This window comes from Carassius carassius, chromosome 38, assembly GCF_963082965.1.
Source record: "Carassius carassius chromosome 38, fCarCar2.1, whole genome shotgun sequence".
NCBI classification, from domain to species: Eukaryota; Metazoa; Chordata; class Actinopteri; order Cypriniformes; family Cyprinidae; genus Carassius; species Carassius carassius.
Window position 1 is genome coordinate 29,372,559 of NC_081792.1, and position 15,022 is coordinate 29,387,580.

General features: G+C 39.9%; 2 protein-coding genes and 1 long non-coding RNA gene across 5 annotated transcripts in view; 2 read left to right on the forward strand and 1 right to left on the reverse strand.

Annotated features, from left to right (window-relative positions):
- Positions 1 to 315: 315 nt before the first annotated feature.
- On the forward strand, positions 316 to 4,569 carry LOC132119749 (pyrroline-5-carboxylate reductase 1, mitochondrial-like). Of its 2 annotated transcripts, XM_059529979.1 has the most exons (8): positions 316 to 456; positions 898 to 980; positions 1,250 to 1,320; positions 1,395 to 1,574; positions 1,871 to 2,092; positions 2,917 to 3,009; positions 3,170 to 3,333; positions 4,288 to 4,569. In XM_059529979.1, the coding sequence occupies exons 2-8, from the start codon at positions 914 to 916 to the stop codon at positions 4,445 to 4,447; spliced, it is 957 nt and encodes a 318-aa protein (XP_059385962.1). In that variant the 5' UTR covers positions 316 to 456; positions 898 to 913; the 3' UTR covers positions 4,448 to 4,569. The 2 variants fall into 2 exon arrangements, with proteins under 2 accessions (XP_059385962.1, XP_059385963.1); XM_059529980.1 differs by lacking the exon at positions 2,917 to 3,009.
- A 905-nt stretch (positions 4,570 to 5,474) lies between these two features.
- On the reverse strand, positions 5,475 to 5,904 carry LOC132119751 (uncharacterized). The gene is made up of 2 exons (XR_009426180.1): positions 5,756 to 5,904; positions 5,475 to 5,565 (listed from the first exon to the last, which is right to left on the reverse strand). It is a non-coding gene; the product is annotated as an uncharacterized LOC132119751 (long non-coding RNA).
- A 7,070-nt stretch (positions 5,905 to 12,974) lies between these two features.
- Positions 12,975 to 15,022, forward strand: part of LOC132119760 (transcription factor MafG-like) — a 28,716-nt gene continuing 26,668 nt past the window's right edge. Inside the window, exon 1 of one of the 2 annotated variants that reach the window (XM_059529996.1) lies at positions 12,975 to 13,231. The gene's annotated coding sequence lies outside the window, so the exon portion shown is untranslated. Of the gene's footprint in view, positions 13,232 to 13,727; positions 14,161 to 15,022 lie in introns of those variants that run through there. The other variant, XM_059529997.1, reaches the window with a different exon arrangement.

Genomic DNA, 15,022 nt, shown 5'->3' on the forward strand with positions numbered 1-15,022 from the left:
TTTGTTCAAATAATGCAAAACAATTGATTTCATGCAGTGCATTTAGAATGCATGATTACTTAAAATAACATTTATTATTAAATTTATCACCTATTATTACTATTTCTATTATTGTTTTAAATGAAGATGTTACACACACACACACACACACACACACACACACACACACACACACACACACACACACACACACACACACACACAACTGACCCACATTTTGTTCTTTTTTTTCTACTGGAACTGATGCAATAAGACCGCTTTGTTGTAAACCCCGCCTTCGCTGCATTCGCTGCGCTGATTGGGTTGATGCGACAGCATCTCGTCTCTCATTGGTCCGTCCGTGCGTCATTCAGAACGCTTCACATGGAAGGAAGGAAGCCACGTTGACATCAATCAGTGTTTTCATCGCTTGATAAACTAGAACACATCTTCCGTTCACCGTGAGTCTCGGCGGAGGTGAGGAAATGTTTCCTAAGATGATGAAATATTTAGACAATCATGACAATGATGTATCAGCCTGCAGCATAAGGAATCATTATTCATATGCACTGATTATACTAACAATAACAACCTATCTAGAGTGTGTTTTATTGTGTACTGTATACTAACAATATTACTAAAGCTGAGGTACAATGAAACTAAATAAATTATGCAAAAGGATTTGATGTTGCAGTGTAGCACATAGTATAACGGTAATCTCTGCTACAATGTAACAAATAAGTGCAATTGATGTTACATTATTATTGCAATTTCTTATTTTCCTCCAGCTATATAACATGATGCTATCAGAGCCAAGATTATGGTTTTGATTCCCAATCAATGCATGAACTGAATAATCATATTTTCAGTGCCATGCAATGTGAGTAGCTTCAGCTGAAACGCTGTGGTGTTTGTCAGGTGTGTGGTCATCAGGATGAGTGTGGGCTTCATCGGAGCGGGTCAGCTGGCACACGCCCTGGTCAAGGGCTTCACAGCGGCGGGTGAGACACGGGTCAAGATGACCGTCCACTAACACTTACTAGTGAACTTTAGTCTCTCGTCTGATCAGGGACACTGTTTACATACACGACCGGTCAAAAGATCTGCTCAGCAGGGCTGCCTTTATTTGATCAAAAATACTGTAAAAATTGTAAAATATTATTGGAATTTAAACAGCTGTTTTCTATGTGAATATGAATTAAACTGTAATTTATTTCTGTGATGTGCAGCTGTATTTTCAGCATCATTATCCTGGTTGATCTGTTTTCAGGTGTGATCACTGCCAACAGAATCACAGCGAGTTCACCGGACACAGATCTGCCGACAGTCTCCGGCCTGCGGGTGTGTGTGTGTGTGTGTGTGTGTGTGTTTTGAGCCGTCTGCTGTTTATAGCATAACATGTTCTCTCTTCTCAGAAAATGGGCGTCAATTTCACTACGAGCAACAAAGAGGCGACACACAAGAGTGACGTTCTGTTCCTGGCCGTCAAGCCACACATCATCCCGTTCGTTCTGGATGAGATCGGTCCAGATATCGAGGACCGTCATCTGATCGTGTCCTGCGCCGCTGGAGTCACCATCAGCTCCATCGAGAAGGTGCTCTGATGATGTCATTAACAACTCGTTGAGTTCTCTAAAAAATAATAGTTTACCTGGAAATGAAAATGTGCTCGCCCTCAGAGATCAGGATGAGTTTGTGTCTTCATCAGGTTTGTAGAAATGCAGCATTGCATCAGTGTCTCATCAATGGATGCTCTGCAGTGAATGGGTGCCGTCAGAATGAGAGTCTGATAAAAACATCAGAATAATCCACAGCACTCCAGTCCATCAGTGAACACCTGGAGAAGACAAAAGATGAAACACATCCAGCATTAAGATGTGTGTGTGTGCAGAAGCTGCTCCAGTACCGTGCGGCTCCTAAAGTGATGCGGTGTATGACGAACACGCCGGTGGTGGTGCGCAAGGGGGCCACGGTTTACGCCACAGGAAGTCACGCCGAGGTGGAGGACGGGAAGCTCCTGGAGCAGCTGATGGCCAGCGTGGGCTTCTGCACCGAGGTGGAGGAGGATCTGATCGACGCCGTGACGGGCCTCAGCGGCAGCGGACCTGCTTACGTGAGCTCACCTTCACACACATCCACAGAACAGATGCAATACTGCACTGATCGCTGTATAATGTGATCGGAGAAGGCTTTTAAAAAGAGTCTCTTCTGCTCATCACGGCTGCATTTATTTGATCAAAAATACTGTAAAAATAGTGAAATATTATTCTAATGTAAATCATCTGTTTTCTGTGTGAATCTGTGTTAAAGTGTAATTTATTTCTGTGATGCTCCGCCGTATTTTCAGCATCATTCCTCCAGTCTTCAGTGTCACATGATCTTCAGAAATCATGAAAACACAGTTTTACCTTAACCTTTTGAATGGTTATGAATCACAGTTTCCACAGAAATATTGTGCGGCACAACTGTGTTCAATATTGATAATAATCAGAAATGTTTCTTGAGCAGTAAATCGTCATATTATCATGATTTCTGAAGATCATGTGACACTGAAGACTGGAGGAATGATGCTGAAAATACAGCGGAGCATCACAGAAATACATTACACTTTAACACAGATTCACACAGAAAACAGATGATTTACATTACAATAATATTTCACTATTTTAAAAAGGAAAAATGGTATCAAATAAATGCAGCCTTGCTGAGCAGAAGAGAAAAAATATATAAAATCTCAATTCCAAGTTTTTGACTGGTAATGTAGCATTTAATAGATGCATTTTAATAATTTAATTTTAGTGCGTAAAAAATCCTAAATGTCTTATATTTATATTTTAATCTGACCGCAGCTCTGCTCCTGACATGGTGTTAAAAATAAATAAATAAACAATAAGTGTGTGTGTAGAGATGATGTAACACACTTCATGCATTTGTCAGGCGTTCACGGCTCTTGATGCTCTGGCTGACGGGGGGGTGAAGATGGGGTTGCCACGGCGACTGGCGGTGCGACTGGGAGCACAAGCTTTACTGGTACGAGTCCAGCTCTCATGCAGTGCATGATGCAAACATTACACACAAATTCTGCATTTATGAAAGAACCTTCTGGTGTTTTGTGCATTGTGAGATTCCTCCATCACCAGTGCAGCACGTGTTTGTTGTGAGAAACACACGTGTCTGTATTCTGTGGTAGGGAGCAGCTAAGATGCTTCTGGACTCGGAGCAGCACCCGGGACAGCTGAAGGACAACGTCTGCTCACCAGGGGGCGCTACCATCCACGCCCTGCACTTCCTGGAGAGTGGAGGCTTCCGGAGTCTCCTCATCAACGCTGTGGAGGCGTCCTGCATCAGGACCAGGTGACCACAGCCGCTCTATACAGGGTCTCTGCGTGCTCATCGGCTCATTAACACGCGTGTGCCAAACGCTGATGGCCTTCTGCATCATGCACATTTCTTTAATGAGTTTTGAGGAAATATTGAGCAAAATAATAAGTGTTCAATTAATTCCATGCTGTTTACTGTCAGGATTAAATTGCTAATATTTTGCCTTTCGGGGAACAACAGCTTTTAAATGTTTCATTTTGATGGATTTAGTTTGGTTAAATTAATGGTTAGAAATTTTAGTAATCAAAAGCATGTTTAATAAATTAAGATTATGAAATATATACAGTTTAACAACAATTTATGATATTTTAGGGCCACTTGAGAATCCCAATAAAATCTGTTTTATTATTTCTTTCCCAAATTCTTGATTTTATTTTTTTTCTGTAATCCATTTTAATGGTTAAAAAAAAAAGCTTTCAAATAAATTGTATTTTATAAAATGTTAATTTAAAATTTTTTACCATAATATAACCCAGTTTTGTTTTTTCATACATATTGTTTTAAAAATTCTTCTATAACAAATACTTATTTAAAATGGTGGTAATACAGTTAATCCATAAACCTTTACATATTTAATTAATCTACACTGCAAATAAAAATTCATCAATTCCTTGTTTTTTTTTTCTTTTTTTAACAAACAATCTGCTGCACAACACAAGAGTTTGCTGTTAAAATTAAAACATGGATGAAAAATTGTGTGAAATAATTTTTGTTATTATTATTAATAATAAGAAGAAGTTCCTTCTACAGTGCAATAGTGATATATTTCTGTCTCAAGTTATTTTGTCAGATAAAGAATTTATATTGGCCTTCTGTAAGCTGCTTTCCAGCTCATTTCAGCTTCTCAAACCACACATTTGTAGTCTAGTTAGAGTAGTCTGTCTCATGTCTGTTGTTGGGCGCTCACTCCTCCTGTGTTCCTCTCAGAGAGCTGCAGTTTCTGGCCGATCAGGAGAAGATCTCGCCCGCCGCCATCAAGAAGACGACGCTGGATAAAGTGCTGCAGCAGCCGGGCGTCTCGTCCACATCAGTCACCATCAAGAGCAGAGTCAACCTGTTCAACCACAGGAACGGCGTCAAGAAGTGAACACACACACACACACACACACACACACACAGGACAATACAAGAACTGTACTGCCTGTCCAAACACACACACATTCACTGGAACAGTATTACACCGGGAAACACATGTCATAAAGAGTGTTATTAACACCTTCATATCTTTAAAGTCCTTGAAAATTCAAAGCGAATAATGTCAGTGGTTTCTAGATGGGTTTCTATGTCCATGGTCACTTTGTTCGAGGATGAAACTGGACACAGAAGACATTTTGACTCATGTTTTGCACACATGAACTGTCAGACTTGTTGATTTTGTTTTGGTTAACAAGATATCAGAACTCCCCATAGCAACACCCTGGCAACAGCTCCAGACAGCCTATTGATAGCTTTCAGTCACATGCCCCCCCGGGGGGGGTGGGGGGGGGGGGGGGGGGCAAAACATCCATAGAACTGCAGCACCAGACTATCATTCTGCCATCTGTTTCACAGACACAAATATTTAGATCGCCTCTCAAAAGAATAAAACAAAGGTATGTGAACTAAATTCAAGTTTTGGCTATTTGCAATCCATATTATGCACCCGTGGCAATATTTGAAGCAGTAAACAGTGCCACAAATGTTGTAAAAACACTTACAGTGCCTTGATATATTTAAAACAATAATAATAAAAGATCAAATTCAGTAATCACTATATTAATGATTCATAATTAACGTGTTAATTTCAATGTGAAACCATTTAACGTGAAACTTTGCAGAGTCTAATGAAAATTCTGGTTTCATATGCTTGCCTGTACAAAACATAACATCACCAATAAGGTGTTTACTTAATTTCAACTTATAATATCTGCGTATTACTACATTACTACTTAATGCATAAAGATAACTGGCAGTCTGTGGAGCAAAGCTTTGTTTTGCCCTCCAGGTGGGTGTTCCTATGAGTGTGTGACATCACGTGAAAACTATCAATAGTAATTCCCTGGCAACAGCTCAAAACACCCTGTAGCAACGCCCTGGTAACCCTATAACAACACCCTGTAGCAACACCCTGGTAACCCTATAACAACACCCTGACAACAGCTCAAAACACCCTGTAGCAACGCCCTGGTAACCCTATAACAACACCCTGACAACAGCTCAAAACACCTTGTAGCAACGCCCTGGTAACCCTATAACAACACCCTGGCAACAGCTCAAAACATCCTGTAGCAACGCCCTGGTAACCCTTTAACAACATCCTGGCAACAGCTCAAAACACCCTGTAGCATCGCCCTGGTAACCCTATAACAACGCCCTGGCAACAGCTCAAAACATCTTGTAGCAACGCCCTGGTAACCCTATAACAACACCCTGACAACAGCTCAAAACACCCTGTAGCAACGCCCTGGTAACCCTATAACAACACCCTGGCAACAGCTCAAAACACCCTGTAGCAACGCCCTGGTAACCCTATAACAACAGGATATCTAAACTTCTCTGGGCTGTTGCAGGAAGTGATATCACAGAAAATCAACTTTTATTTTGTTCTTTAAGTTTGACTTCGTCTCTTGATCCCTTTTAAATACTGTACCTGGAAGTTCTTTCTGAAACATTTCATCTGGATGTATTGCAGACCTGGATACCCTATATATTTGTTGCTTGTTCTCTTTAAAATGCTGGAGAAAATAATGAATGTCAAATAACCAAAGTGTTTTGTAAGCCGATTATCAGGCATGAAACATCTTTTTTGTTTTTGTCTGTTCTATTGCAGAAATTTGAAAACTGCATAAATGTTGCTGAAAGTTATGATAGAAAAGCTGTGTTTTTGCTTACGCTTGTGGTTTTATTTCCTTTGGTTTCATTGATAAACTATTTCTGATGAGCGAGAACATTGTTGCATTTGTTCCGACGTGTAATTAAAGCGGGAGCAAACTATAAATAATGTTTCTTTAAGCAAATTAACTGAAGGTTTTTCTCTGGAAGCCATTACTCAACTATGCAGGAGAACAAACAGCGTCACACCATCCTTCAGGTGCTGAACGCTGAAACCACCAGCATTGTGCAAGTTTTCTCAGAAGTCGCTGCTTCTTTGTGCAATACAGTAAACCATTTCTTGCATGATTGCGAAAGGATTTCATTTATTGAACATTTCAGATTTTAGTGAGCCTGAATCATCAGTAGTAGTAGTAGTTCTGATAGTGATTTGCTTGATCAGATGCACCATTTTCACTTGCTGAAACATCGTTTTAATCATACACTGGAATTAATTACGTTGCATGGAAGTGATCTTACTGATATAGATATCGTACCTCAAAGTGATGATGTTACCGACCATTTCCTTGGATCGTGCATGCTGCGTATCACTGATATTAACTATATGGCTCTATGTAAACATCTGAGCATTACTGTTGTTTCAGCCACCAAAGACAGATTTGCAAATAACCTGCTTGATCTATCTCAAATGGTATGTGTACCGTTAAATACACATGAACTAGACACAATGACTGACAACATGGGCACTATTTTCTCTAATACATTAGAAGCTGTTGCCCCCATCAAATTGAAAAAGGTTAGAAAAAATGTACTGTGCCATGGTATAACAGTAATACTCACTCTCTCAAGAGAGAAACTCTAGTCTTGAACGCAAATGGAGAAAAACTAACTTGGAAGTTTTAGAATTGCGTCGAAAAACCGTATGTCCAGCTATAGACAGGCTCTAAAAACTGCTAGGGCAGAGCATATACACAAACTCATTGAAAATAACCAAAACAATCCAAGGTTTTTATTTAGCACAGTAGCTAGATAAACAAATAACCAGACGCCACCTGATTCTAATATTCCCTCACAGTTTAATAGTAATGACTTTATAAATTTCTTCACTGATAAAATGGATAACATTCGAAATACAATAGCGAATGTAGATTCTACTGTGTCTAATACTTCAGTTTCATTCATCGCACCCAAAGATAAACTGCATCGCTTCACAACTATAGGACAGGAAGAGCTAAATAAACTTATCACTGTATCTAAACCAACAACAGGTTTATTAGATCCTGTACCCACTAAATTACTGAAAGAGTTGTTACCTGTAGCCGAAGAACCGCTTCTCAATATTATTAATAGTAATATATTAAGTGTCTGCTCAATTGAGCTCCTTCCTGCACAAAAATTATCTGTATGAAGAATTACAGTCAGGTTTCAGGCCCCACCATAGCACAGAAACTGCACTTGTTAAAATTACAAATGACCTGCTTCTTGCGTCAGATCAAGGCTGCATCTCATTTCTAGTCTTACTTGATCTTAGTGCTGCGTTCGACACCATAGATCATGAAATACTCATAGATCGATTACAAAACTATACAGGTATTCAAGGGCAGGCTCTAAGATGGTTTAGATCCTACCTGTCCGATCACTACCATTTTGTTTACTTAAATGCGGAGTCATCTCATTTATCACCAGTAAAATATGGAGTGCCACAAGGATCTGTCCTAGGTCCTCTTCTATTTTCAATATACATGTTGCCACTTGGTAATATTATTAGAAAATACGAGATAAGTTTCCACTGTTATGCTGATTATACTCAACTATATTTCTCAACGAGACCAGATGAAACTTCTAAATTATCTAAAAATTTTAAAGATTGTATGAACAACAATGTTCTCTTATTAAATTCAGATAAGACATAGATATTAGAAATGGGACCAAAAAACAGTACACATCTCTTGGATTACAATTTGCAACAAGATGGATGGCAACAACTCACAACACCTTATGAACACTCTGAGAACAACTCAAAACACCTTAGAAAACACCCTGAGAACAACTCAAAACACCCTGGTAACAACTCAAAACACCTTAGAAATGCCCAGGCAATAACTCACAACACATTAGAAACACAATGAGAACAACTCACAACACCCTGGCAACAACTTAAAACACCTTAGAAACACCATGACAACAACTCACAACACATTAGAAACACAATGAGAACAACTCACAACACCCTGGCAACAACTCAAAACACCCTAGAAACACCCTAACAACAACTCACAACACCCTGGCAACAACTCAAAACACCTTAGAAACACCATGACAACAACTCACAACACCTTAGAAACACCCTGACAACAACTCACAACACCTTAGAAACACACTGAGAATAACTCATAACACCTTAGAAACACCCTGACAACAACTCACAACACCTTAGTAACACAATGAGAACAACTCGCAACACCCTGGCAACAACTCACAACACCCTGTCAACAATTCTAAACACCTTAGAAACACCCTGGCAGTAACTCGAAACACCCTATTAAAAATCCTGTAATGACACCCTGGCACCCATCCACAACACTTTAATATCAGTGGTGAGTTTTAGAAAAGGTAAGCTTATTTAGCATATTTTATACACAATAGTAATTCAAAGTGCTTTATGTAAGAAATGGGTTCAAATATAAGTAAAAACATTTAAAAAGTGAAGAATTATTAAAACCGTATTGAAAGTCAGAGTCCACAGACACTTCTTCAGCCTCACAGCTGTATTTAAGTGAATGTTCTGCATGTAGCTCCTGGTGCGTCGTGGTCCTGCAGTCGGGCTGATGTGAGGAACGCTGGAGGCTCAGGCTATTTCTAGAGCTGCATCATGTAGATGATTCTCTGCTCAGCTGGCATGAAGATGAGTGTGTGTCACTCTGAAGACACGCCAGTTTTAGAAGCGTCAGGGTCACTTCTGAAGCCACTCTGCCCTACGGGTCAAAGGTCATGCAGAGCAAACGCATGAAGATCTTCCTGAACTGTAGAATCACCTTTATGAACATCCTCTTTTTTTCTTTGTCATCATGTCAAAAGTATATTAAAGTGGAAGTGTCTGACCGGAGCAGACTCCAGATAGTCCAATACTTCCTTCAATTACAACACAGGCATTTTCATTTTTACAGCATTTCAGAGTTGATTTCTGTTCCTCCGTGTGTCTTCAGAACGATGTCTTGACGTCGGACAGCAGGATTAGTTCCAGAGCTGCTCTTGTGTTTGTGTTTCTGACGGCCGCTGTTTATTTGTGTCTGATTGGAAGTCAAGGAGGCGCTAAAGAGTTCCATAATCCTCCTTTTATTCCTGAGGCTCTTCCTCTGTCGCTCTCAAATGCTGATAAGTCAAACGAATCTTACGCTCTTGTTATTCCTCTGGAAACACGCAGGACGCCGCTCATCATTTTCTGATGATATTCCACCAACACAATAGCATAGTTGCTCAAACTATTTCCTTCAAAAGAGCTTTTGCCCATTGATGAAACATTTTTTACTACTTCAGATTACTTTCTGAGTTTTTGCAGTTTTAACAGGTTAGTTCATCCAAAAGTAGTCTGTACCTCGCACTAAATTATCATGAGCATTATAAACTACTTTCATGGTGCTTTTCTGTCCTTTTCAAGCCTGACAGCCCATTTGCTTTTGTTGAACAGAAAAAGTGCAGTTCAGATTAAATACAGGATTTTCTTTGTGTAAAAACCCAAGAACATTTTGGTAATGTTCCTATGAGATTATAAAAATATTATTTCTGACTCTACACGTAACGTGCAAAAATCATGTTTCTGAATGTTCATGTAATGTTTAAACTTTTTTATTTTTATTTTTTGTTTATGAAACGTTAAAGTCAAAGTCACCTTTATTTATATAGCGCTTTAAACAAAATACATTGCGTCAAAGCAACTGAACAACATTCATTAGGAAAACAGTGTCAATAATGAAAAAATGATAGTTAAAGGCAGTTCATCATTGGATTCAGTTATGTCATCTCTGTTCAGTTAAATAGTGTCTGTGCATTTATTTGCAATCAAGTCAACGATATCGCTGTAGATGAAGTGTCCCCAACTAAGCAAGCCAGAGGCGACAGCGGCAAGGAACCGAAACTCCATCGGTGACAGAATGGAGAAAAAAACCTTGGGAGAAACCAGGCTCAGTTGGGGGGCCAGTTCTCCTCTGACCAGACGAAACCAGTAGTTCAATTCCAGACTGCAGCAAAGTCAGATTGTGCAGAAGAATCATCTGTTTCCTGTGCTCTTGTCCTGGTGCTCCTCTGAGACAAGGTCTTTACAGGGGATCTGTATCTGGGGCTCTAGTTGTCCTGGTCTCCGCTGTCTTTCAGGGATGTAGAGGTCCTTTCTAGGTGCTGATCCACCATCTGGTCTGGATACGTACTGGATCCGGGTGACTGCAGTGACCCTCTGATCTGGACACAGACTGGATCTGGTGGCCACGGTGACCTCGGAACAAGAGAGAAACAGACTAATATTAGCGTAGATGCCATTCTTCTAATGATGTAGCAAGTACATCGGGTGTTATGGGAAGTGTTTCCGGTTCCGGTTTACCTAATTAATGCAGCCTAAAAATCCTTTAACGGATTTGGATATTAAAAGCATATTAGTATGTTATATGTAAGCCAGGTTAAAGAGATGGGTCTTTAATCTAGATTTAAACTGCAAGAGTGTGTCTGCCTCCCGAACAATGTTAGGTAGGTTATTCCAGAGTTTAGGCGCCAAATAGGAAAAGGATCTGCCGCCTGCAGTTGATTTAGATATTCTAGGTATTATCAAATTGCCTGAGTATTGAGAACGTAGCGGACGTAGAGGATTATAATGTAAAAGGAGCTCATTCAAATACTGAGGTGCTAAACCATTCAGGGCTTTATAAGTAATAAGCAATATTTTAAAATCTATACAATGTTGATAGGGAGCCAGTGCAGTGTTGACAGGACCGGGCTAATATGGTCATACTTCCTGGTTCTAGTAAAAACTCTTGCTGCTGCATTTTGGACTAGCTGTAGTTTGTTTACTAAGCGTGCAGAACAACCACCCAATAAAGCATTACAATAATCTAACCTTGAGCTCATAAATGCATGGATTAACATTTCTGCATTTGACATTGAGAGCATAGGCCGTAATTTAGATATATTTTTGAGATGGAAAAATGCAGTTTTACAAATGCTAGAAACGTGGCTTTCTAAGGAAAGATTGCGATCAAATAGCACACCTAGGTTCGAACAATAAAGAAACATTCCATTTCAAGCATTTTGAGAATGATACCTTTGATCGTTCTCTGAACATCCTGAAACAAGTTACATTCTAGAAGAATGTCCAACTAAAATGAAAAGACCGTAATATCTTTGATAATCAAAGAATATTTCACGATTAAGTTATAGAAACATTATTTTCGATTGTTAAAAATGTCATTTAAAAAAAAAAAAGTACTTTTATGTTTCTTTTCTGTCCTTTTTTAGCTGTTCTGCTTTTGTTATACAGAAAAGTGCAGCTCAGATGAAATACAGGTTTTTTTAAAACCACATATTTTAAGAAAACCATTAGATTTGATCTAATTGACATCTGGCTCAGAATCAGCACACATCTTAGCCGTCTCTCCCGAGCGCTGTCTGGAAGTGTCCATTAGATACCACAAATCCATCTTGATCTCGACTCAAAACCACCTTTGGTGCAGCAGATGTATTTCAGCTCTTTGTCTTGGAGCTTCCGCATCACTGAGATTCTCTGAAAAGAGCTGCTGGGAAGCAGTGTGAACAGAGTAGTGTGTGTTTGAACTGATATATTTTATCGTTGCGGTACAGCTGGTGGCTGTGGAGAGAAAGAGGAAGATGGGCTCTAGTTCTGACGGTTCGTCTAAACCGCAGTGAATCATCAGGTCAGCTTCCTCCTGTGGATCACAGCTCAAGTGTGAACAACCGATGCACTTCTGATGGAGCTCCACCTGAGATCTGTGTCCTGGACCAGTTTAGCCAGTTCACAAATACTCATATTTCCATTTGTTTTAAAGCACTGTATATTAATAGCCTTCCTGGTAACACTCCTTCTGACAAGCATTCACATAATGTTTCTCATAACCTTGTACTCCAGTTATATCTGATCAAAGGCACTCTAATGCATTATCTAATGCATCATATGCATTATTCAATAGACGTGAATTGAATTGAGTGCTCTGATTTAGTGTTTCATGTTTCTGGTATTTAAGGCAAGACACTGCAGGTCCATTTAACTAATAACAGACATCGATTACAAACGTTTATTTATTTTTTGTATTAAAGGTTTTCTGAAAAGTAGTGCAGCTATGCAATTATTTGCATTCATTCCCAGAACATAAATTTTGAACATTGAAAAAGCCAGATACATTTGTTATTTGTTTTACTTACTAGAGTTAAAGGTTTTTATAGAGGGGATTTGGGATTTCTCTTTTTATCACTCCATAAATCAGAAAATACTGTCCACCGACAGAAAATGAACACATTTTCCCTATTTTTTGGTGCGTTTTTGATGTTTTCTTTCCACTAGTCTGAAACAACACGATGTGAATAGACAATCAAAATCTAAAAACTTTTTGCCTGTAGTGATGATATAGAATTCTATTAAATGTTTTACATTCACTTAGAATAGTAATTCAGTTTTGTAACCATAGCAACAGCGAGTTTGCCAGTCCTCAGTTGCGCTTTGCCTTAGAAACAAATATACTCACGTATATATCAGTAACATTTTCAGTAGTACTTGTAAATATGTTGGGCTTAAGGGTTTTTTTTTTGTCTTGTGTATTATAATGTAGGCTACATGTGAGTTCTGAGCGCAGCACGCGCGTGTTCCTTTAAGAGTCGCGCTGGCGTTGCGTAAATCCTTCATGAATGAAACCACGTGACCAAAGCAAATCATATGACGTCTGGCTTCAGCGCGAGAGAAAGAGGATAAACACGGTCACAAATTCGCCGGCAACAGCGACAAACTCCCGCCGGATTCTCCTCGGTTCCACCCGACACAGTCTCCCGCTGCTCCGGAGGATTCGGAAAGCACGTCGCTCTTCACGGTGCGTCGAACGCGCGGAAGCTGCGCTCGGCCGGACGCGAGTCGCTCAGATGTGTTTTGCTGAGTGTGCACGACACCGTGCGCGTGCGTGTGTGTCAGTTGGCTTTTTTTAGTGCATAACATGAGCTATTTACAAATACATTCAAAACATGAGGAATAAAAGCATTAAAAACTAATTTAACTTATTTATTTTTAATTTATTCTGGTTGCTTAATTCAAAAATCAAAAGTATGTGTTTATTAAAATAATAAGTAAATATATATATCAGCGTTTTTTTGTTTAATTTTTTTTTTACACCATTATGCATCAGTTTGGGTTTAATTGAGTGGACATTAGCTTTACTATTTGAATATTTCTACTTAGTTAACTGCCTGTATATTCAACTAGCTATACTAGCAATATTAACGAAGTTGTGTTAATACATTACACTAATATATGTATTGTTCACTATAAGCGTTCATATGCTCATATGAGCGCGCGTTTCGGCTGTCTCGCGACGCGACGTGCGCGGGACGCGCGTTTTAAAGGGCTCGCCGTGCTGAATCATCACGATCGGGTCATTCCGCTCAGAACCCCGACACACACACACACACACACAGAGCCGTGATGACAGCGAGCAGACAAAGGGCTCATCGATACACACACACACACACCCCGATCCGTGATTGTTCACCGGTTCTGATCGGCTCTCTTCGGCTCCGATCGTCGCTTTCGATTTGAAACGTTTGCAGAAACCTGCGGGATTCGGCTCGTGTTATATTTATAGAGCGAGAGCGTGTGTGTGTGTGTGTGTGTATGAGTGTGTGTGTCTCCTCTAGTCAAGCAGAGGTTACACAGCAACACAAGCGCGGATCTGTGAGGAACCGAACCTGCTGCTTCATCAGAACCGTCTCCGCTGGACACCGGAGGTGCGTTACTCTTCTCGCTTGTGTCTGTTTAACACCTCGAGTAAACTGTACCATGGTACGGTGATGGTGTCAGGTGCTACTTTTGGAATACCGTGGTATTGTGTGATGGTATTTACTTGCCAGCCTCTGTTTGGCCATCGGTCTCGTTCCGAATCCCTCCAACGTGCTCCCTAGATAGGGAACACACTAGGATTTGAGTCAATAATACACATTTTTGCTAAAGAAAGAATAACTATAGTTGATATAACTTAATAGAAATATACTTGACAGAATATTGTGTTTGTGTTCACGTATTTGTGTGTGTTGTAAGTAGTTGTTGTGTATCGCTTCGACAGTTGACGGACGGTTGGAATCCGTTCCCGCGCGCGCGCTCCGAATCACCAAATCGGCGCTATTTCAAACCAGCGCCGCGCGAATCATCACATCAGCGGCTTTTAAGGCGGATGCTGATTCATCAATCGCTGATATCTGCTTGACGTGAGCCCGTGCACCGGGGCGTCATGGCAACACGGCACACCGGAGCGCGCGGAACCGGGCAGCTTTGGAGGCACGGAGAGCCTCCTTTCAGACGGATGGCTTTGTTACACAGACACGATTAAGAGCAATATGATAGAATATATGATATATATATATATATATATATATATATATATATATATATATATATATATATATATATATATATATATATATTCATTAGGGCAAATTGATCTCTAGTGTTGTGTGCTCGCGTGTTTACTACACACGGTTTGTTCGTGTGGAAATGTTTATTACTGGTGAAGATAGTGTGAGATGCTGCTGACACGATGGTATTTCTGGGCTTCTTCCGAATCGGCAGCATTTTTATCATATCAACATTTTA